Source organism: Sycon ciliatum, chromosome 10, assembly GCF_964019385.1.
Source record: "Sycon ciliatum chromosome 10, ocSycCili1.1, whole genome shotgun sequence".
In the NCBI taxonomy this organism is placed as follows: Eukaryota; Metazoa; Porifera; class Calcarea; order Leucosolenida; family Sycettidae; genus Sycon; species Sycon ciliatum.
In genome coordinates this window covers 18,847,448-18,872,661 of record NC_088652.1, presented here as the reverse complement: position 1 = coordinate 18,872,661, position 25,214 = coordinate 18,847,448, and the positions used below count along the sequence as shown (strand labels likewise).

Below are 25,214 nucleotides of genomic sequence, written 5' to 3'. Positions count from 1 at the left end.
CGGTTTATCGAGGGTGCTGGATTATAAAGTGCCGGATTAGAGAGGGACGACTGTACTACCAAGGCAAGAGTACGTAACCCCCAGCCCAGGGCCCAGGGGGTTATGTAAGGCTAAAGCCAGTGGGACAAGCTCAAGCTGCAAGCTTCTCTATTTTTGCGGATTTTCTTTCATAAAAAATAAACGTCACAGGCTGCTCTTCGCAGCTAAGTACAGTACTTCCCACTGAGTTGCAAGCAGGGTTTCTCACAAGTAAATAAAAATAATAGTCATTATTGATTAGCTGGTGTGTTACACACAGTTCACTTCTCTTTGTGTGAGATCTACAGTGTGCTGGAATTCCTTTCTTTCACCCTTCTGCGAGTTCAAAACTTGGCAAAAGAACGCCGGGGTAACTCTGTTCTTCTATAACGCCATTAGTTGATTGCAAGGCTGAAGACGAAGCTGATCACCAGCACTAGTAACGCTTGGAGACTTGTTTTCTTTTTACGATTTGTTTTTGTCAATCGAGAAGTGCTGCTCTCACTCTTTGGCCACTATGGAAGCCCAGTCAGCTGATCATGATGTGCAAGTAAGCATTTTATATATTATAACGGATAAAGTGAACGTGTTTTTTCCTCTTTTGAACACCCTCAACTACCGTATTGAATAATGAATACGGTGAAACTTCAGTATGATGTGCCTTCGAGCGGCAGCAAAGATCTGTATTGCGGAGGCACTGTATACCATGGTGTATCCAAGGGGCAAATGACTGGTACACCTACTACTACTAGCAAGATTACTGTGCTCGCCGAAGAAATGCAACCTCATGAATACAGTAGCCGCGCATTAGAGTGCACAGACCAGTGTGTGTGTGTGTGTAGTGCTAGGGTTGCGTAGTGCCCCCGTTGCTAAATTTTATCCATGAGGTTGGATTTCTGTGGCCGGCGGCACTGTACAAGAAACGCAGAGCGTGCAGCTATCGACTTTTCCCTGCATGGATGTCTGTCACGGGGAAATCCCTGGTTTACATCATACCAGTAGTTGATGCTGCGGAAAGTGGTGTACGGTAGAGGTGCGCGTCCAATAACGTTGTTTCCAAGAGGTTAGCCTGGGACGTTCTTATTTTTCAGCAATCTGGCTGCGTTCTTATAGCACGTCCTTAGAAACAATCCATACTGGATCATATGTATCCCACAAGCTGCCAGAAAACCAACACCGCCGTTCTTAGCTTTAGGCTGTGGCGTTCTTAGAATTTCATGCTGGACGTTCTTCGGCTCCACGCTCTTCAGCGCGCAACTCTACTGTAGTGCGTACAGCTGAGCTGCGGTTGTGCAGAAAGAGATCTGCTTGAATCCAGCTTGTACGCACTACATCACTGAAGTGATTTGAACCCGGAATTTCGCCATGACACCAACCCATCCGAGCTACACACGCGGGGTTTCATTGTACTATTGTTACTAGCAGGGCACGGCTGTTCACGCGCAGGCACTTATAAATATGGCGTCGTTCGGTGCGATTTATGTAACATTGTGCGAATAGTACAAATACGCGATGAGTTTGCGTTTTTGGAAGAAACTCATGTCGATCCTCGCGTGGTTCCACGATTTGGGACGCGAAACCAAGAGAAAAGTTTTGAAAGCGCTCGAGCGAGATACTCGACTTTTCGGCAATTTGAGAGAGAAAGAGGGTGGAAAGGCGTCCTGGCCTGCCCAGTTAGCTGTCTTTCCGCTTCAAACTTGCTCGAACTACTCTTGGCAGTCTGGAGATTGATCTCGCCAGTGATTATCAGCCTCTGCTTGGCGTGCTCGCGTGTACAACATTCAAGTTAGACATTTCGTAATCGTTCAACGCACAATAGGGTAGATATCACAATTTCAAGCTCACTTGGCCGGCTGCTGTCTTCTACAATATCCCACATGCCGACTAAGCAATTTACAGCAGGAAGCAGCCTTCTACACTCAACAGCAACTAAAGGGCCACACCACTTGTCTTCCAAATCAAGAGAAAACAGGCTCCTGACTCGTCGCACGTATTTAGAAGTTCACGCGCGTATTCTAATGACACTTGGGGAAGACAACCAGAGGATAGTCCTCTACCTGGGAAAATATCGATCTAAGCTGGGGAAAAATTGGGAAGGGCTTCTCGGAGCCGAGTTTGTCAGCGACGACACAAGGAGTATTCCAGAATGAAGCCAAAGTCGCACGACACAGAACAAATGTTTCTTGAAGGAAAGGCAGTCATGTGCGGAAAGCTTGAAACAAGACGCAGATGATCAGCGTGTTCCCCGGGCTGACTAGTCTCCAAAATCCAGGGGAAACGTGTTCTGACGATTTGAAAATTCAAATTTTCTTGCCATTGATGCCCAATCGAGACTTTCGGCGGCCATATTGTTAAGTGGCGTGAAATCGCACAAAAAAACAGCCGTAAGGAGTACATACCCCCCAAGAGTGTGTCACTCCCACATACCCTGCTGTCCCAACAGAATTTCAAGTTGACATCATTTTTATGACGTAATGCTCCTTGCACCAGTGATTTACAACATTTGTATGGGATGTCAACGCATCACACGTTTTCTGTGCACTAGGTTGTACAGGATCTAATGGGGCTTTGCCCACCTCAGGTTCGCCCATTGCGTCATAAATATGACGTCAACTTGAAATTCTGTTTGGACAGCAGTCGCAGCACCCATAGTCGAGTTGCACACTCTTGGGGGGGTTACACCGCTGCTTTCCTAGCTATTTTAGATGCAAAGTGACTCATCCACTACGCCATGCCATAAAAGTCAAAGTCCACACAGAAATTTCAATCTAAACCCACTTGTTCACCCTTCCTGCAGGGCTGTAGGTTTGTTATCACAATACTTATTCCTTCATTTTTACAAAACACACTTCAAATGTCATTAGTAATTTTCATTTATGAAGGCCATGGCTTTATAACTGGGACTGGCTTTATAATCGAATATACCTCCATGACTTTGAAGGCGCGGACATACGACAATAATAATAATAGTTCATATACTGAAGTTGCACCACAGCATGCAACCTCGCCAACACGAGAACCCAATACAGGTCTACCCTCGTTGGTAAACAACACTGGGGGATTCAAAAATGTTGTCTTAGAACGAGTAATATCTACTATCCGGACTTGCATCAGGCGCCCGGGGATTTTGGATCGTTGTCTGCTAATGAGGTTTGTCTCGTGACCGATGTCGTACTAACGAGGGTAGGTCTGTACATGCACAGTGCTGTTCAACGAAATCCAGTCGCATCACTCAAGTACGCGCCTGGCGTTGTGCTGCCCCAGTCCTGCGAGCACTGGTCTGAGGAATGATGCAAGACGCAAACTTGAGTGACACGACTGGATTTCATTGAGCGGCACTGCATGTGTTTGACGTGTCAACCGTCTTGCACATACTCCATGCAGACTCCTAGTACTTGCGCGGCGGCAAACCTGATCAAGTCGCCCCGTGGATGCTCAAAGGGTTAAGGGTTTCTGCCTGAGTGTATGAACGCGATGAATAAAACAATTTCACTGTTTAACAACAGTACATGGCCGTAAAACCGGGATACCAGGTGGTCCAGCCGGATTGGATACTTGATCGGATATGAACAATAGAGAGGTTCCGCATAACGTAATTATGTTTTAGTAAAAACCGTAGTCGATCTACGGAAAAGTCTTACGTAAACTGCATGCGAACCTGTGTTTCGCCATACGCGGTTTTCACGTAGCTGCCCTTGGTAACTTCGAACGCGGCACTGTACGACCGAATCGACCTGGGGAGAGAGTCATAAATTTGTACCCCAATCCACTTCCGGAGCACGTACGTTATCAGAGCCGTATCTACGTACTCTACGTAGACAACTTTCCGTAAGCGGAGTGCAAACTCGCGAATTCACGGGTTTTTCCCACCAACTAACGTAAAGTTGCTCAACTTTACATAGTGCGGAACCTCTCTATTATTGTCGGAAGAACCTCGTTTGCACTATCTGGGTGGGTAGAATTTTTGAAATAAGGTCCGGCCATACCGGATCGGGTGCTACAGGCCTGCAGGAGGTAATTGCAGTCCGGCTAAGCAAGTGCATGTAGTGCAGCCAACATGCACACTGTACATATCCTCAGCTTGTTTGCTTGTATCCGCCCAATACTACTCACCCATGCATGGTGCATGATTGTACATCCGGGTTTTTTTGTACAATGCAATCATCAGGCGCATTTTGTGCCTTTTGGTGTAATACCGTAAAAGCCCGTGTATAGGCCCGGGCGTATAGAATAGCAGCCTCGATTTCCTGGGCGTATACAAGGGCACGGGCGTTATTTTGGAACTGGGCGTATACTTGGAATATGGATAGCAGTAAGTATTGGGTATCAGTACCTGTACATGTACTGGTGTTGCCGGCATACCTGGGCGTACACATGGGCATGGGCGCTATTTTGAAACAAAAGTGTTGACTTCCCCTGACTAGGCGTGTACACGGAGGGTGGGTGTAATTTCGAGTGGGCGTATACAGGGGCTTTTACGGTAGTGCTCCACATTATTGTGTTGAACCCTCTTTGTATCTACCTCTCTATTTATCCATTCATCTCTCTCTCTCTCTCTCTCTCTCTCTCTCTCTCTCTCTCTCTCTCTCTCTCTCTCTCTCTCTCTCTCTCTCTCTCTCTCTCTCTCTCTCTCTCTCTCTCTCTCTCTCTCTCTCTCTCTGTCCATCCGTCCGTATGTCTGTCTGTCTGTCTGTCCATCCGTCCGTCTATCTATCCATCAATCAATCTATCTATCTATCTTCTCCTAGGTTTCTGTTCTACTGTTTGCCAAGGCACGTGAGCTGTGTGGAGGTGTATCAACTCATGCCGTACACCTGCCAGCATCTACTACCTTTAAACATCTCAAATCTCTGCTTCTCACCAAATTTCCACAGTAAGCACATTGAATTGAACGTGTGGCATTGTGTCCTCGTGGAGAATCGCCTAGGAATTGCTCCGAAAATGCAGACTGGCACTGCGAAAGTGGGGTGAAATCGAGGAAGTTGTGGCAAACGTTTGGCAAATGGCGGTGAAACGCGACACATTGTGGCTCTGGGCGCACAGGAGATTACACTGATTGCCGTATTGCTACACATCGCAAACCAAGTTTTCATACTTTGAGCGAGCGAACTCTACCCATGTGTACGTGGTGTATGTACAGCCACTGCAGGCTGCTGTACATGGAGCCCTGTGTATATACAGCCACTGCAGGCTGCTGTACATGGAGCCCTGTGTATATACAGCCACTGCAGGCTGCTGTACATGGAGCCCTGTGTATATACAGCCACTGCAGGCTGCTGTACATGGAGCCCTGTGTATATACAGCCACTGCAGGCTGCTGTACATGGAGCCCTGTGTATATACAGCCACTGCAGGCTGCTGTACATGGAGCCCTGTGTATATACAGCCACTGCAGGCTGCTGTACATGGAGCCCTGTGTATATACAGCCACTGCAGGCTGCTGTACATGGAGCCCTGTGTATATACAGCCACTGCAGGCTGCTGTACATGGAGCCCTGTGTATATACAGCCACTGCAGGCTGCTGTACATGGAGCCCTGTGTATATACAGCCACTGCAGGCTGCTGTACATGGAGCCCTGTGTATATACAGCCACTGCAGGCTGCTGTACATGGAGCCCTGTGTATATACAGCCACTGCAGGCTGCTGTACATGGAGCCCTGTGTATATACAGCCACTGCAGGCTGCTGTACATGGAGCCCTGTGTATATACAGCCACTGCAGGCTGCTGTACATGGAGCCCTGTGTATATACAGCCACTGCAGGCTGCTGTACATGGAGCCCTGTGTATATACAGCCACTGCAGGCTGCTGTACATGGAGCCCTGTGTATATACAGCCACTGCAGGCTGCAGTACATGGAGCCCTGTGTATATACAGCCACTGCAGGCTGCTGTACATGGAGCCCTGTGTATATACAGCCACTGCAGGCTGCTGTACATGGAGCCCTGTGTATATACAGCCACTGCAGGCTGCTGTACATGGAGCCCTGTGTATATACAGCCACTGCAGGCTGCTGTACATGGAGCCCTGTGTATATACAGCCACTGCAGGCTGCTGTACATGGAGCCCTGTGTATATACAGCCACTGCAGGCTGCTGTACATGGAGCCCTGTGTATATACAGCCACTGCAGGCTGCTGTACATGGAGCCCTGTGTATATACAGCCACTGCAAGCTGCTGTACATGGAGCCCTGTGCATGTTCAGTCGCGGCCAGGCGTGCATGGACTGGTGACATTTTCTCGTGCCTCACACCAGGCTGGCAGCATTGTAGTGATGCAGGGGAGGGGGCTCCTTGCTGCACACTTCCAGACTGTCTAAACCGCACTTGTACGTGCCGGTAGTTGTAGACTGCTAGTACAGCTACTTTCAGTGACCCCGGCGCTGGATTTCCGAGAATATTGTGGTGTTCTTGTCTAAACCCTTTTTTACGAGGCATGTAAAAAACGTCGCGTATTCGTGCGGTCATGGGATTGTGGCCTTCCACAGCGCCAGCATGTTTCCTCTAGACCGGCCTGGTTCCTAATACTGTAAAACATGTAATTTTAGGTGCATTAAAATTTCGGTGCCAGGAATGTGCCAGGTTTTAGGTGCAATGTAGAATTAGGTGACCAGCGTTCACATACAGTCAGGGCTCACCACGACCATACAAAATTCAAAAAGCGTCGACCACCATTTTGAAAACTGGCGATTGCCGCACAGGCCAGCGTTGGTGCAGTCATAGCGGCTACGCACCCGAGTTCGTGCTGATCAATGTACAGCGATGTACAGTAGAGTTGTAAAATACCAGTATTTTACGTCTCCCTGGTCTAGTCTGTACAGCGAAGGGCGAGTGCCGAAGAGAATCTTGTTGTTTGATGCCGGGAAAGACACGAGGAGAAGACGTCCTTGGTCATTTTTCACAATGCGCTGGTGCATGCCGACCAAGATAATATTATGTCCGTGAGATACTGGTGAACTGGAGTCCTGGCATCTACACGATGTTGCCGCTCCTAGCTAACCAATGTTGTCAGTAGAACTCAGCGTTTCCTGATCACAGCTCGGCAAACTCTTTTCTGTTTGACCTCGCAGCTTTCACCCTTCGAGTGTGGAATTTCCTGGCCACAATTGAATTCCTTAGTCATGACTATGATGACAAGTGACTGGTATGATCCCTGACTGGCCCGAGTCCTTGGCTTGAGTCAACATGAAGGTAAACTCTTCACTTGGAACGCTTGCTGTCTCCTCGGTCTTTCTTGTTGCACTTGCAGATATGCGCACGGCTGCCAGGTTTTGTTGGTGCGGGCGGGAACGCGCGGCCGACCTTGATGTCTTCAAAAAAGTACTTCAGCGGTTCTACTTGGCCGATTCTCACCGTCGATAGCTCGTTTTCAAGGTCTTGGAATTCTCTATCGGTTTACCGTCTCCGATTTTTATATTTTGTCTTCATTCACTTGTTCGCACGTCTTCGAGTTTGAGTGATTTCACCATCCGATCTCAGCCAAACGAAGGCCAAATCGAAAAATTCGAGACGGTAACCCTCCAAAGACACACCTTCTGAACACGAATCCACAATGGCCTAATGTCTAAAACCAACGAGTACAGCCAAGTTCAGCTCAGAAAACACCCCACAATTGCAAGAAACGGCCCATTTTGCCGTGCGCTGATTGGTCAAATCCAAATGACCGTTATTGACGCTTTGTATGGTCGTGGTGAGCCCTGACAGTGCATACTCTAGTGCCTTTAGGTGTACAGTAAAACCTGTAACTAAAGACCACCGTGACTAGCGACCAGCCTGGTACTACAGTAAAACCTGTAACTAAAGACCACCGTGACTAGCGACCAGCCTGGTACTACAGACCACCGTGACTAGCGACCAGCCTGCTACTACAGACCACCGTGACTAGCGACCAGCCTGGTACTACAGACCACCGTGACTAGCGACCAGCCTGGTACTACAGTAAAACCTGTAACTAAAGACCACCGTGACTAGCGACCAGCCTGGTACTACAGTAAAACCTGTAACTAAAGACCACCGTGACTAGCGACCAGCCTGGTACTACCGACCACTTGGCCAGGCACGGACGGTCTCACATTCAAAATGCACTGTGACTAGCGACTACCTGCTGAACGCGACCAGCGACCGCCTTTTCTTGTCCCAAAGACGATTTTTGACACGTAACTAGCGACCGCGATGTAGGAAATCGAATGTTGCTCGAAGCTCCTTCTTGAAATTTTGCTGATTTTCCATGATCCTGAAAGGAATCTTTCGGTACAGTACTACAGCTGAACAAATGAACGCAGGCCATTTTGACTGTGGAGTCGGTGTGGACTGCACTACACCTGTCAGAATTTCAAGTGCTGTCAAGAATAAACATGATCGGAAACGTCTTGGAGAGCGCATCGAAAGCGCTCTCTGCTCGATGTTACTACTCGGAGGAGAAACAAAGACTGAGCGGCTCTGTCACCCCGGTCATACAAATGAATCGACGATGGCGTCAAGGAATCCAGGAACAAAGCAGCACCGCAAGGTCCTGATGCTGAAGGATAGTCGGTACGATTGATCACATGAACAAATTTGAAGCTCAGCGCAAAACGAAACTTCCACAGGGAACATTTTGACTCCTGGCTTCAGAAGTAGCAGCTGAATTTGATATCTGCAAAAAAATTAATCTTCTCTCTCTCTCTCTCTCTCTCTCTCTCTCTCTCTCTCTCTCTCTCTCTCTCTCTCTCTCTCTCTCTCTCTCTCTCTCTCTCTCTCTCTCTCTCTTGTTGTCTCTCTCCATGTGTCCGTCTTTCTCTCCAAGTGTTGTTCGACCTGAAATAAGAATGGCATTGCGCAAGTCCTGGGGAATTGTATTAGCTGCATTTTGATATACATATCATATAATGGGATCCATATAATTGAGCCAGAGCACGCTAAAATATGACCACAGACCGAAAATTCGATTTTCAGTTTTTTGTTCAAAAATGATCTAACACACCTAATATTCACTGTCTGAAAGTTTTGGATTGATTGGACATCTCTAAGTGTGGCTACAATGGTATTATATGCAGCACTGTTGAAATGGTGAAATTCTATGTACAGCAATGGGATTGTCATTTTTGCACACAATTGATATGCCCCTTGGTTCATCCTTTCCGGGTCAGTTCCTCTGTCCAGGGTCTTATAGCATGAGCTAACAGGTACTCAGCCACATCCAAAATACCAAATTGTCTATAGTCAGCTGAGCTGGGTGTCCGAAATACCTCCTGTTTGGAGCACCACTGGAGAACCGCCAGCGAAAACACGGTCAACATCTGTAGATGGCCGAAGAAGTTGGCACTCCATGTCCTCTCCATCACACTCCACCTGTACGTTTAGATATACAGTATACACTGCTGCACACAGTTTTCCTCGGCATACTAGACGTCGCACTCATATTCCCCACACCAAAGCCCATCTGCACACGGTTTTCTCTGCTCGCCAGAGAGTACTGCTTTCGCTGCATACTGCTCATGCTAGCGATGTTCCGCATAAGGGTACTCAAATTATCGACTTGAGCAAGTTGAGGGAGCAGCAGAGTCCATTGATTGTTTTTGCACTTGCAACCAATACTGGCATTGTCCCGGATATGTGCAGCGATGTCCATTCTGGCCAAATCATCGGCCGACTCACCTCCCAAGTCAGTGTCGATGCCAATCGCTTGCCAGGTTGTCATCAGAGTAGAATTCCTCGTCACTGCAGATCGTGGGACTACCAGCATCAATTATTTTTACGCTCGATGAAAGTGTCGCCCTCAAATGACTCGTCGCTGTAGCCATCATCGTCTTCCTTCTGTTTCCGACCCGAATCCTCAAAATATTTTATCCTGCGCATGGAGTGCGATAATGTCGTCTTCTTCCGCTCCGCAGTACATTACTACTACTAGGCTCTTCTGTCGATACATCGATTACGATCAGTTTTAGGCGACTCAGCGCAACATGGAATACAAACTCAAACAAATAAACTTACTTGCAACAAAGAATTGCATCCGGAACAGTCCAGTCGACCGAGGAGAACAACAACAGCGACTCGCGTTGCACTGCACTTTGTATTTTTTGCCGCGGAATTCAAATCGCGATTATCTCGACTTTTTCAAAAAAAGCTGTGGTCATGTTTTAGCGCGCTCGGGCTCATATGGTCGCACGGTGCAAACCTCTAACTAAAGACCACCTGCTACTAAAGACCGCTTTTGCTGGCACCAAGGAGTGGTCGGTAGTTACAGGTTTTACTGTATTTTAAATTTAGGTGCCTGGTTTCTCTACCGAAATCACCAAAATTAAAGTTACGCCGAAAACTACATGTTTTACAGTACGCTGCATGTATCATGCTCTCTCTCTCTCTCTCTCTCTCTCTCTCTCTCTCTCTCTCTCTCTCTCTCTCTCTCTCTCTCTCTCTCTCTCTCTCTCTCTCTCTCTCTCTCTCTCTCTCTCTCTCTCTCTCTCTCTCTCCTGTCTCTCTCTCTCTCCTCTCTCTCTCTCTCTCTCTCACACACACACACGCACGCACGCACACGCATGCACACACGCACACACACACACACACACACACACACACACACACACACACACACGTGCGTGTGTGTCCGTGTGTCTGTGCGTGTTCTTTTACTAATAGCCCTAGTCTGCTGTTTTTTGTTTGATTTACTCTGGAACTAAGTACTTTGTGTTTGTGCACACGTGTCACTCTCTTTTCTCCTGCTGTTCTTCCCTCTGCTGTTCGGTTGGTGACATTATTGCCCTGGCAGGCTAACCTCTATCATGGCGACGTGTGTATTGGCTCTAAATGCCGAGTATCTTTCACAAGACGACGGTGATAGCGAAGAGAGCGACCAGGCCGCTGTGGATGACATCATTCACTTGCGGACAGGCGATGAGCTGGCGGTGATACCGCCTATAAGCGGAGGCTAGCTACACGCACACACGGCGGTGGCTGTTGCGGCTCTCAGGCCGGCATTGATTTGCACACTGCTACCTACCACTGAGTGTAAGTTGGCAGCTTGTTCACTGCTCTTGTCTTTGTATCCTGGACCACACACCATGCTGGTTTACAACCGTCTGGCTGCGGCTTGCTTTGGTGCAAGTTAGAAATGAGACTGAAACACACATCCAGAGTGGTCTTCGAAACACTCTACCCATCTAAGGGGTCGTCCGTATTTTTCGAAAAATTAAAAAATCCGTCCTCAGGCAAAAAGAGGGTGGGTGGTCTAGAGTGCGGGCGGAATTTAATTTTTTGATTTTTCGTACCTTTTTGTTTTGTTTTTTTTTGTTTTGTTTTGTTTGTTGCTCCAGTGACTTTCATACACTTGTACTTGTTGCACTGATATAGGTATAGCTGACTGTGCACTGTACTGTAGACGTAGTGTAGGATTGATTGTCGCAAACACCAGTATCTACTATGATACATGACGTTTCATGTAGATTGTAGTTGTAGGACGGTGCATGGCCGTGACGTCGGTAGACCTACTACTCACTGTACTTAGCTACTAGTAGTAGTACCAAGAGTATATAACCCCCCAAGAGTGTGCAACTCTGCATGTGGGGTCTCCGACGGCGAAAACTCACATCACGTGTCTCAGATACCTTTGTACTACGTACAAACGTAGGATAGCGTGCGCGCAATCCCAAAATCTGCCGTGATCATGCTGGGGATTTGCATACGTGCAGTGAGTTTCTGTCGGAGAGTGCTTTTTTTAGTACTCCACTGCTCGCTAAAAACGGGCTGGAAACGTACAACTGCGACACTGCACCACGTAATGTGAGTTTTCGCCGTCGGCGTACCCCATAGAAAGGGTATCAGGAGTTGCACACTCTTGGGGGGGGGGGGGGGGGGGGGGTATATACTCTTGCTAGTACTTGACACAGGTGCAGTCAGAAAACATGGGGTCGGGAGTTTTTATTTTCGAGCCGGGCATCGGTAAAAATCAAAAAAATTGATGGGAAAAAAATGGGGGGTGGGTGGGTGGGTCAGAGACAATTTTGCACGAGGACGGATTTTTAATTTTTCGAAAATTACGGACGACCCCTAATATAGATTATATTGTCTGATTGTTAGTTTTTATAGGATTGGGATAATTATTCTAGTCTCCTGAGTGGTATATTTTCTGCTGTCGTGTGTTTCTGCTGAACTCAGCCTATGGTACCTCAACTCTGCCCAGTGTGTTGCATCAGGGTGCAGCAGCGCGACTACTTACTGAATCTATTTTACGTCTATCACTAGATCACACACAAGGCTATCTCTCCATTCTGGCCGGATGTGCGCTTCTCCTGGAGAAGAAACAGTGTTGCTTCTGTCTATTCTGCTGATGCCAGAATGCGAGATCTACCCCCCCCCCCCCCAGAGAACTACAGAGGGAGTTCATACATGCTGCCATCTCTCAGTGTGCCGGCAGCAATCGCTTCCTTGCAGCTATGCCCAGGTGAAGCAACACCCTGCAGTGATGTTGCCCAGACGACTACTGGATTTCTAGAAGAGCAGCACGTGTTGTTGCCCAGGTAACTGGGTTTCTAGACGAGCAGCAAGTGCCGTGGCGGCGGTGGCTCTCCACTGGCACCTGCCACTATAGCGCTCTCTTCGCCTGAAAGTGCCGTGGTGAATTCTTCTTGCCACGTACTTTCTACACGCGCTGATTCTGCCGTTGTTCTTACCTTGCTCTCAGTTGTACATGTACAGTTGTGGCAAGTGAAATCCGACGCTTGGCATAAGGGACTGCACCGTGCATCCTGCAGCCCCGCATACGTACAGTACATGTGTTGCATACAACTTTATCTGTCTGATGACAGAATTCGTACTCATCACCGTCAAGGTTCACAGTCAAGGTTCAAAAGGTGCTGGCAAAAATGAATGGAGATCGGATACCAATACTCCTTATGTGTACCATGTTTGTGAACTGTGTGTATCTACACTGTGACCTTTCGATCTGTTTCTGATGCATACGGCTCTATAGTACAAATTAGGTGCAGTGTATTATATCATTGATGTCCATTTGAGGCGCTGTCCCCTATTGCAAGTTTTGGATTTCACTTGCCACAACTCTAGTTACATGTACATGTATCATCTTGAACGAGCAGCGAGTCTCTTGTAGTTAACGGTACAATATAATTATTATGAAGTTGATTGTTCCAACTAGGAACGCACGCTTCTTGCCGAACTTGACTGACTCACGACTGCCATCCGGGGCACACGAGGAGCACGTCGCACCTTCCACTCGGCAAACCTGCAAGAAAGCACCACTCCCTGCTCAATACTTCTAAGTTCGTATTGTTGTCCCTCACGCGGACGTGCGACTAGTTGTTGGAGGTGACAGCGTTGCGAATAGCTATACTGGCTCTCAACGTCTGTTTATCACAACTCCATGAGCGACTCTGACTCACGCTGCTACCTGGAGCTTCACGAGGTGTTTGTCGAGCTGGAAACAAAGCGTCTCTGTAAGTTTGTATCCCTGGTGATGGTTTGGCCTGGAGAGCAGTATATAAGTGGTGCTTTTCAGGCACAATCTTCCTCAGCCTACTCAAGCTCAACTGATGAGGGGTGAATTCCCCGAAACACTGTGTATTGAGCAGGGAGTGGTGCTTTCTTGCAGGTTTGCCGAGTGGAAGGTGCGACGTGCTCCTCGTGTGCTCCGGATGGCAGTCGTGAGTCAGTCAAGTGTCAAGTTCGGCAAGAAGCGTATGTTCCTAGTTAGAACAATCAACTTCATAATAATTATAATGTACCGTGTATTCTCCATTACTAGCACAGGTCTCCATTACTAGCACAGGTCTCCATTACTAGCACAGGTCCCCATTACTAGCACAGGTCTCCATTACTAGCACAGGTCTCCATTACTAGCACAGGTCTCCATTACTAGCACAGAAGCGTGTGTTCCTAGTTGGAACAATCAACTTCATGACTATTACCGCCGAAGTCGCAACTTCTAAGTTCGTATTATGATTATTAGTTACTTTATCATTGTGGGACACAGAGTGAGTCTTTTTGTAGTTACATTATGATTGTAGCAGAAGCATCCATGAACACCAACCAGACCGATGCATCCAGAAAGAATCTGTCACAACACTCGCACTCTTTCCAAGTTTTCCTCCCTGCACTGACTGGTCGCCAGGCCCCCGGCGAGGAAGAACGTGCCATCCTGGCGCTTCCGTGTCGTCATGGTGGTTTGGGAATTCTAAACCCAGGGACCCTTTCCCAGCAGTACGACACGTCTACGGCTGTCACCAGACCTCTAGTCGAGCAGCTCCTTCGACAGGAGGAATCCATCGAGGAAGTTGTTGCTGCCACCAAGGCGGCCCAACGCACAGCTAATCGCCAAGATCAGGCAATGGCCCTCTCCTCCCTCAGGGATACCCTGAGTGACGACCACAGGCGGACTCTGGATCTAGCCGCAGAGAAAGGTGCCTCCAGTTGGCTCACTAGTCGGCCATCTCGCCAGTTCCAGTTTACCATCCACAAGGCTGGCTTCTGGGATGCCCTATGTCTGCGCTACGGCTGGACCCCTCCCCGGTTGCCGTCTCACTGCACCTGTGGAAAGCCCTTCGACACCACCCATGCCCTATCATGTGCCATCGGAGGATTCACTGGGATGCGCCACAACGAGCTCCGGGATCTAACCGCTAATCTGTTGCGTGAGGTTGCGCATGACGTCAGCGTGGAGCCAGAGTTGGAACCCCTCTCTGGTGAAACATTCCCTCTCCGGCCGGCCAACATGCTCGTCTTGATGTGGCAGCACGTGGAGTGTATGGGAGTAGGTTAGAGAGGACATTAGAGAGGTTAAGATGCACGTTATTTCCGACGTGACGCGAAAGTTCAGCTCGCGTTATTTGCTCGCACGTCGAAAAATCAACGCGAGCGACCTGCTGCTCACGTCGAAATTTGGAGTTTTACGCCAAGTTCGACGTGAAATTGCGCGTCACGTCGGAAATAACGTGCATCTTAACCTCTCTAATGTTTGATGTTCGGGTGTTCAACCCTTTTGTCCCCTCCAACCGAAACCTTACTCTCCCGTCTGTCTACAGAAAGCACGAGCAGGAGAAGAGGCGTACCGTAGTTCCGCGCATATAATTATAAGCCCATGGGCTAATTATACGAAATAATGCATTTTCCGGGGAAAAAATCAGTAATAAACTAATAATGGTTCATTTTTTAGCCCTGGGCCTATATTCGAATTTTGAAGGCAGCTGGCACGCGAAAAAGTACAAGTCCGTGCGCGGTTGTCCGCCTACTGTAGGTACCGGTACTGGTAATGTAGGCTGCACTGACATGCTGTACTACGGTGTTTGGGTCTGTTTACTGGGGAGGTTCTGCTCTACGTTTTGGGAACGCGACGCAAAGAATCACGCGAACTTTCTTCGCGTTCCCGTAATGGGCCATTAGGGAGGTTCTGCTATACGTGAAACGTAGAGAGCAGGTGTCTGGGTTAGAGTCTACGGCTTCGCGTGTTTTGGCTCCAGATTTCTACGCGGAGATGGGGTTCTCTACGTTGTGGCACACGCAGAGAAAATGCGTACGGATTTGCTGGGTATCGATCAACTGCATGCAGAAAACTGCCAAATATGGAAGGGGAAATTCCCAGTACACATTCCACGTGACTTCTCTAGGTGAAACGTAGAGCAGAACAGCATTTCTTTACGTTACGGGAACGCGAAAAAAAGTTCGCGTGATTCTTTGCGTCGCGTTCCCAAAACGTAGAGCAGAACCTCCCTATTCACACTAGCTGCACTACACCCAGAACGTGGCGTACGTGACGTTTTCGTCCGGATAGCCATGACAACATGGAACGTGGCGGGAAAATCGTACCCCCGATACAAAAACGTAGACGACGTATCCAGACCCCTGTACCGAGTTTCGATCTGTCGTTCCCAGTAGGCCTTGGCGGATAATGCTCGAAAAGGTGGCAGATTCTGCTTTTTTTTAACCGAAATTGGCAGAACCATACAAACCTTATGGCGGGCAATTCCTCGAATTCTGCTCCATTTCTTTATCCACGTACCAAACATGCATGAAACTTACCAGAAAAAGTACCGAATTCTGCCAATTTTTCTGCCGGCATTATCCGCCAAGGCCTAGTTCCCAGCAGTTTGTATCCAAAAGAAGCTGTACACACAGCTGGACGAGCAGCGTGTGCTGGCCTGTGTGAATGCACCTGCATGAAAACGACATCTGCCAGTACGTCGTATTCCAAAACGTGACGCGTATTGTAACGTTTCGCCTAGTGAAGTCACGTGGAATGTGTACTGGAAATTTCCCCTTCCATATTTGGCTGTTTTCTGCATGCAGTTGATCGATATCCGAAGATGGTGGGGCGCTAGTAGTATTTAAATAACCTACGTGGAGATAATAATTTTAATATAGCTATGAATAGGATGAAGGCCGCAGACATCACGCAACTACGTTACTTGTTTGACATGTATTACTGTGTATTTTATAACAAAAATATTATTGAAAGCCCAGAATCGATTTTCTCGTTCCTATCATCAGTGGGAAAAAACGGAACTAAGGATACAACCAAAGAAACTGAAGTTAAGTACTGTAAATAGAAAGGTGTTAGAAATAACATCAAGATACAAGTGCAATAAAACCACTAGAGGAAAAAAAGGTACAGGTCCTCCCTCATTATTACGAGTCCGGTTACTACATAAACCCCGTTAGTAAATAGAAATCTGAAATCCCCTGGCGAAACGTGGTCTACACAACTGTTTACAGGTCCGGTTACAACATAATCCGTTAGTACATAAAATCCGTTATAACGACCCTTTGCCCAGGTCCCTGGAGTGCCAAACCCTCAGTATAAGATAATATTGACCATGCAGGGCCAAGGCCAGAACACGTAGGATAAAGCAGAAAGAGGAAACGTATTATGTCTATGTATTCGTGAATATGGACGATCCTTTGCATCCAAGGAAGAGTTATGTTGGAGTAACTTGGAGATTATCTTATAACGAGTTGAAGCATCGATGATTTATGTTGTATCGAGGGTATCCCCGGTAAGTACGAAGTAGTGCCTATTTCACCTTTAGCTGCAAGTCCTGCTACAAGATAAGTCTCGTTATAAGATAACTTTTTCGATGGCCCAGAGATTATCTACTAACGAGGGAGGACCTGTAACAAGATTACATAACCAAAGGCGAGAAGGCACTGAACGAAGTGTCAACCTACGAATACAACTTCAGTGCAACAACGTGCTCCTTCTGCTTACACAAAACAAGCTTATGAATACGTATACAAACTGCCTCAAGGACTTTCAACTGTTGGACATAACGCGCACGACACAGTACAGAAAAATGAGAGTCATCATACACACCAAGACAGTCAGGACGAGATAACAAGTGTAGATACACAGCTGACTTCTTGCGATCAACACATTCATCCGCCTCATCTCGCTCCTTCCCACCCGACTCCTCCTCGTCCATCTCATCGTATTGTACTACTCCCTGATGCGTACACACCACACCAGCGCAAGGCCGGTCTCGAGGCAGGGCACCATTGTTTTTGATCCAAGAGTACCCGCGACTCCCCGGGTTCCCCTCAGATGTGTACGGTATTAGGCCACCCTTTCTTTTTTCGTTGTTTAACGTCCGCGCCCGCGTACCTTTTTGCCTCCGACCGGAAAAAAAACAAGAAAGTAGTACTACAGTCGTCCCTCTCTAATCCGGCACTTGTTTATCCGGAACCCTTGCCAACCGGCGCACTTTCTGACGAAACCGATTTTTTTCGTTCAATTCCTACATCTTAATCCGGCACTTGAATTCCGCCTCCGGCAGTGACTTTTTGAAACGAATCGCTCAAACTGCACGTAGTTTGATTTCATAATCCGGCAGTCGTAAATCGACTGTGCGTGTGTGTGCAAGAGTGGTATCTTCTCGACGGCACAGAGCGCAGAGCGCAGCGACAGAGGCGAGAAGTATTTTCTCGTCACAGCGGTTTTTTCTCGTGTTTTTTTCTCACAAGTGAGCAGTCATCTGATCTTTTTACTCGTACATCTTCACATGTTCTCTAAGGGCCTGGTCAGACTGCGGCAAAATCGAAATAATCCTAGGATTATAATCCGAATCTCCATAGTAACTTGCCGCCAGAGCGGCAAAAGCGGGAGTTGACGCTCCAAAAAAAAAGCAAGAACGGACCACGCTTTTCCGCTCCAAACAGGATTTGACGCTGATACGCCATTGACGCTGATGATCACTGATTTTTTCATCTCGATATCGAGGAGCTAATTGGCCACGGACAGCAACAAAACTCACAAGGATGGTTGCAAGGATTGCACTGAAGGTGTTGGCGATCCCCAAGGAGAAGGAATTTGACGTCGTTCGTGGAGATTACCACTTGACGCTCGAAATGAAGTTTGAATTTTCACTCTCCCCACATGTGTAGTGTGATCGCGATTCAAATTCTGGACGCTGTTCTGTTTTCGTCAGGCAACCAAAATTTGCCGCAGTCTGACCAGGCCCTAACCGCTGCGCATGAGCACGACTGGCCAGCCGTCTTGAGGTAGCCTTTTCGACACCACGTTCTTTTTCGTCTTTCCAACAGACATTTATCAAATTTTTTCTCTCACCAGCATGGCTGAGAACGCATCTGCTCCCGCTTCAGCTTCGTCCACCACGCCAGACTGGGCAACGAACCTGACACAACTTGTCAAAGAGCAGCATGCTCTAGCAGAGAAGTCTGTCTCTGAAATGGAGGCATGCAAGAAGCAACTGGAAACTGCCACTGCGGAGTTGCATCGCCTCAAAGCAAAGCAAACAACTACTTACTCCTTTCGTATAAGGAGAGCTGCAAGGAGCATCACGACTTTGTGGACCAGGTGGAGGCGAAGCTGGAGGACGCGGCCCGGACCATCCCGGATGGACCTGCCAAAACCGCCATCATGGAAGGTATGTCCTTATGCGACAAAAGGAAGAAAATTATAAAAATCGCCGACAAATATGACTGGGCCACGGCGATCCAGTACAAAGGCGAGCATGACATTGCCGACGATGACGAGGACGCGAAAAGGATCAAGAGGGCTGAGACTGAAGTGGAGAAGACCAGGCGACAGAGCCGATCAGTGAGGCCCAGTTCTAGTTTTCGTCCTCACTACGAGCCATACTCGCCGCGGAGCCCCAGGGTCCCTCCAGCTCCGCGAACCGACCAGCAGTCGTCTGCTGCCCCGTCGGCGAAAGTCGTATGCTTCGCCTGCGGAAAACCTGGCCACTGGGCCAAGCTTTGCCCAGACGCAGCCTCTGGAAACGCTAGGAGAGCTCGATGAGCCAGAGAATTATCACTTGAATCACGCGTATCCTCAATCGTATCCTCAATGTAATATTGCTGAGTTGATCTATCCTATGCATTCTGCCAATGATTTTTATTGTGAATCATCCTCGTCGTGTAATGTTGTACTCAGCGGTCGCCTTCGTAATTGTTTAAGTTTTTGGTCATCTATTGGCTGCTCGTCCTTCACATTCAATGTATTAAGTAATGGTTACTATCTACCGTTCACAACCACTCCCACACCCTATGCTGCAAAAAATCACTCGAGCTGTTTCAAACATGTATCATTTGTGTCCGAAGCTATCGTCAGTTTACTATCTGCAAAATGCATAGAGAAAACCACTGCTGACAAGATCAGCATTTGTAGCCCTCTAGGTGTAGTTGAGCAGAAAAAGCTGAGGCTGATCCTAGACCTGCGATATCTCAACAAGCACCTCATGGCACCTAGGTTCAAATACGAGGATATCAGCACCCTTCGAACCATGTTTGAAACGGGGGAGTATTTTTTCTCGTTCGACCTGAAGTCCGCTTACCACCATATCGACATTGATCCCAGGTATCACAAATATTTGGGATTCAAATGGCGAGGAGAGCTCTACACATTTACAGTGTTACCTTTCGGACTCTGCACCGCACCACATGTATTTACGAAAATCACCAGAGATCTGGTGCACTGGTGGAGACGCAATGGTCACAAATTGTTCATGTATCTAGACGACGGTGCGGGGGCAGAATCGTCACAGACTGCTGCTAGTAAGCTTGCTGATATTGTTCGGGCAGACATCCTGAAATCAGGTTTTATTCTCAGTGAGAAAAGCCGATTCACACCATCACAACAGGGAGACATGCTGGGCTTCCATGTTGACCTGGCCCAGGGCACCATCAAGGTGACTGTAGCGCGCGTAGAGAAACTCTCGCACCTCCTCACCACAACAAACCTTGATCATGCCACAGCCAGAGAAGTAGCCAAGATCGCAGGCTCCATCATCTCAATGAGCCCAGCTTTCGGTACGGTAACACGGCTACAAACTAGAGCAATGTATGAGGCTATCTCCACAGCCGCCTCGTGGGAGGAGATTGTACATGCGACTCCCCAGCTCCGCAATGAAATCACGTTTTGGTCGGAAAGCTTCCATAAATTCCACGGCCGCCCGCTGAGGCCCCTCGTAGCAGCGTCTGCAGTTCTCACTTGGTCAGATGCCAGCGAAACTGGGTGGGGCGGATACTCCGTTTCAAAGCTCGGCACCTGCGTTGCCAGAGGACCGCTTCCACCAGAGGTACGTGAAACAAGCAGCACTCTCCGTGAGCTCATTGCCGTTAGATACGTGATACTATCTCTATTACCAGTCTTGTCAGGATGCGAAGTGATCCACCGATCAGATAATCAGGCGGCAGTCGCGATAATCGCATCTGGCAGCAAACACCCCCATCTTCACGACGAAGCCCTGGCACTCTTCCGTATCTGCATCCGACAAGGTATCACGTTCCGGGCAGAGTGGATACCTCGGGAAGAGAATGAGAGAGCTGACTTCTTCTCAAAGGTGAAGGACCAGGACGATTGGCAGCTTGCGCCAGACGTCTTCCTAATGCTTGACCGGAAATGGGGCCCACATACAATCGACCGCTTCGCTACTCCGCAGAACGCTCAGATGCAGCGCTTCTGCAGTAGATGGTGGTCCCCAGGCTGCACGTCTGTGGACGCATTCTCCGTGAGCTGGAACGACGAGAACAATTGGATCGAACCTCCAATCCACCTCATCGGTCGCACGATTCGCCACATGCAAGCTTGCCACGCAGACGGCACTCTGATCCTCCCTTTCTGGCCTTCGGCCACATGGTGGCCACTGCTATGGTCTCCAGCGGGCTTCCGAGATATGGTGGTCGATCATATGGTCATCCCGCCTCGGGAGAACCTTTTCATCTCGGGTGAGTGTAAGTGGAACCTCTTCGGCAGCGATAGCCCAACATGCGAAGTACTCGCTGTAAGAGTCTGCGGATGCGGCCGGCACAAGCCCAACCGCCCCAGGCAAGGGCCGCCTTAATCCCGAACAACAACCCGGAAGAACAGCGGCCGGAAGCCAGCATCGTTCAGCGGGCAGCGTCAGTCAACTGTCAGCGTCACCCAGCAGTCAGCATCAGTCAGCAGTCAGCATCAGCCAGCAGTCAGCATCAGTCAGCGGCCAGCATCAGTCAGCGGTCAGCATCAGCCAGCGGTCAGCGTCAGTCAGCATCAGCCAGCAGTCAGCATCAGTCAGCGGTCAGCACCAGCCAGCGGTCAGCGTCAGTCAGCGTCATTCAGCAGTCAGCATCAGTCAGGGGTCAGCGTCATTCAGCAGTATAAACTCACATCCTCACTGTGGTGATGCTGCCAATCATGCAATCTGATACATTTTCGTGTCTCATGTTCAACTTCTCTGTTTTTGTTTAGCAGCAACCCCCATTCCCCCTTACGCACTAATTCCGGCCATATAGGCCGATCTATTTCTACCCAGAGCAATACAACCGCAAGGCGAGATTTCCGTCAAATATTTCTGCACACGAGGTAGTTGGTGTGATAGCATACACGGTCAGACAGCGTACCACCCTGAACTACCGTGAAACGGGGTAGACGGAGTCTGGGCTGCCGCTGGCACAAAAGGGTAGCTACACAATGTCAGCGATGCAGGGCGCTCCTTTTCCAAGTCTAAACCGGCGCAAGCCACATTACGGGGGCCGTATAGTGCTGCTGCTCGCTGGATACTTATTCTAACTTACGCTCCCAATGTTGGTAACTACCATGCCGGCAAACCTGTCGGCGTGGTGGCCGCCCCTTCCCCTGTCCTTGTCCCTTCTTCTGGTCTTATGCTTCTTCCCTACAGCCCCACAACATATCCCGGGTTGGACGGCACTGGAGCAACTAGCGAAGGAGGACAGCGCTATCGGCAAGCTGATGCACCTTCTGCCGAAAGTGATGCTGTGCGGGCACGCACCCTCGACCGTTCAGACGTACGCCAGAGGCTTCAATCGCTGGCATGCGTTCGCATCATCAGCCTCCCTCACCGCATTTCCCGCCGACGGTCTTCACGTTGGCCTCTACCTTGTCCACCTACTGCTGTCATCCTCATCACCGGCACCCGTTGCCACCGCTGTTGCAAGCATCTCATGGGTGCACCAGAAAGCAACGCTCCCAGACCTCACCCGACACGCATGTGTCGCTCAGTGCCATCGGGCTGTGCAGAGATTGCTTGCGCGCCCTGTCAAGCCGAAGAAGGCACTCGTGTCCACGGAAGTGCAGCGCATCATCGAGCACTACTCCGACTCGTCCACTTCCCTGGATGACCTGCAGACAATCACCCTCATTGTCTTGGGCTTCTCCGCAATGCTGCGATGGGACGAGCTGCACCGCCTGACGCCTTCCGACATCAGTTTTACAGACACCCACATGGTGATCTCGCTGCAGCAGAGGAAGAACGACCAGTTTCGCAAAGGCCACCAGGTGTATATTGCCAGATCTGGGCTAACCACCTGTCCCGTCGAGCTGGTGCAGCGCTTCCTCACCGCTGGCAAGCATCTGCCCCACCAGCCTCTATTCTGTCGCTTGGGCAGCTGCCGCAAGCAGGCCATACTGAGGCCTATCGCCATCAGCTACTCGTGCGCCCTGGAGAAGGTGCGAAAATGCCTGGCCATTGTTGGCCTTGACCCCAAGGAGTACGGCCTTCACAGTATGCGCTCTGGAGCCGCTTCTACTGCTGCCAGTGCTGGGACCGCTGACAGACTAATCAAGCGACATGGTGGTTGGAAGTCGGACTCCTCCAAGAATAGGTATATAGAGGAGTCGCTTCCCCAGCTCCTCCAGTTGTCTCAATCTCTTGGCCTATGACGTTGCTTAGTAGCGGAGGCCGAACACGGCGTTAGCTTGTCTATACCATACTCGTACAGATATGCGCATATATAGCTGAATTCGCGTTGTCCTCTGTCCACTTTCTTCCACTGCTCTGTCCCTACTATGCGTTGTCTAGCAGTCACACTTCTGGCCCTCCTAACCGCAATACAAATGTGCTGTTGTTTGGTGTGTAGCGAGTGTGGCTTATCGCTGTGCGAGAATGGTATCTTCTCGACGGCAGAGCGCAGCGACAGAGGCGAGAAGTATTTTCTCGTCACAGCGGTTTTTTCTCGTGTTTTTTTCTCACAAGTGAGCAGTCATCTGATCAATTTCTTTTTACTCGTACATCTTCACATGTTCTCTAAACCGCTGCGCATGAGCACGACTGGCCAGTCGTCTTGAGGTACCCACCCTCCCTCCCTGCTTTTTGTACTTGTCAGATTAGCCACTTGGGGTTTTACACCCGGTTTTTTCCCTCAAAAAAATAATGCGTCCGTCGGCGCGAGGGTTTTTTCCCGGCTGGCTCGGCCCAGACGAATTAATCTGACGGTCCCAAGTGGTGCTTCTGGTTTTCGGTCATTGCTCTCTCAGTTGCTGCCATTGCGTTGCTTTCACAGAATATCCATGTGCTCTGTCCCTTCTTCCGCTATTCTACAATTCCGCATCCTTCCATGTAAAAGAACGTGGTGTCACACTTCTGGCCCTCCTAACCGCAATACAAATGTGCTGTTGTTTGGTGTGTAGCGAGTGTGGCTTATCGCTGTGCGAGAATACGTATACATGTGAACATGTTCTCTGTTGTACTTTATCACTGTGTATATTCCTGGAGAAAAGTTGAGAATATAAAACCGTGCTCCAAATACTGGGGTCGACACGGAAAAACCCTGCGTTTTGACGTATGATACATGCATGCAATTGGGTAGGGCCGGGTCAGAGGGCAGGATTTCTTAATCCAGCACCCTCCTTAATCCAGCAGAAAATGCCGTAGCAAAAGGCGCCGGATTAGAGAGGGACGACTGTAGTAGTACCAATAATATGCGAAGTTGTAAATACATGATTGTGTAGTTTCACAGTGTGCCGATCATGACCTTAAACTTATAATCTTGCCTCCCGGGCACATGCCTTTGTCTTGTGTTCTTTTTCTTTTTTTGTTTGCTTTTAAATATCGTACGGCGCGCGCGGTGTGTGTCCTAGTAAAAATCCAGATGTAATGAATTCATGGCATGCTAACTCCATGCTATGTACCTGTTTTGTTGGATTCATCAGGCATGTGCTCCAATGTACCATCAAAGAGTGTTGTTCTATGCCTGCAAGTGCCGTTAGACCCAGAAATATTGTATATATCACATGCTTTACTGGTCAAAATGTTTGATTGGGGTTTCCAGTTTTTGGAATGGGCTTTTGTTTTTTTTCCGCCCTCCCGCGTACCTTTTCGCGAAAAAAAGGACGTTAAACAATGAATTAACAAAGGGTGGCCTTATGACGCAAAGATCCGATTCCGCTCGACCAAGAGTCCAAGAGTCCCTATGCAGAGCTGGATCAGGCGTTGCACACTCTGGGGGGTTATGTACTCTTGCTTCATACCAGGGAGTCGTGAAATGGTATTTTTTTATTTTTTACTTGGTAAACCGGCCTCTTGTACGGGCAGAGTTACATACATGGACCATACGAGAAGTACAGGTTCCTGCACGAGTACGAGGGCAGTACCGCGGAATCCAGCCCGCGCCGCGATAGCGGCAAGGGCTGAATGAACAGCGGTACTGGCCGAGTATGAGTGACTGGAACGTGTTTCCCGTGTGCATCCAAGCCAAATAAAGGGCTTTTACGACTCTCTGCTTCATACCAGGGAGTCGTAAAATGGTATTTTATTTTTTATTTTTTACTTGGTAAACCGGCCTCTTGTACGGGCAGAGTTACATACATGGACCATACGAGAAGTACAGGTTCCTGCACGAGTACGAGGGCAGTACCGCGGAATCCAGCCCGCGCCGCGATAGCGGCAAGGGCTGGATGAACAGCGGTACTGGCCGAGTATGAGTGACTGGAACGTGTTTCCCGTGTGCACCCAAGCCAAATAAAGAGATACATGACA

At 48.9% G+C, this 25,214-nt stretch overlaps 1 protein-coding gene and 1 long non-coding RNA gene across 2 annotated transcripts; both read left to right on the top strand.

Annotated features, from left to right (window-relative positions):
• The first annotated feature begins 253 nt into the window (after window positions 1–253).
• LOC135825758 (uncharacterized) lies at window positions 254–13,079 on the top strand. The gene is made up of 4 exons (XR_010555130.1): window positions 254–568; window positions 4,767–4,891; window positions 10,766–11,004; window positions 12,151–13,079. It is a non-coding gene; the product is annotated as an uncharacterized LOC135825758 (long non-coding RNA).
• A 5,615-nt stretch (window positions 13,080–18,694) lies between these two features.
• Window positions 18,695–23,119, top strand: LOC135826722 (uncharacterized). Its single transcript, XM_065339323.1, has 3 exons — window positions 18,695–18,884; window positions 19,561–21,186; window positions 22,119–23,119. Exons 1-3 carry the CDS (start codon window positions 18,695–18,697, stop codon window positions 23,117–23,119), a joined length of 2,817 nt encoding a protein of 938 aa, XP_065195395.1.
• Window positions 23,120–25,214: the final 2,095 nt, after the last annotated feature.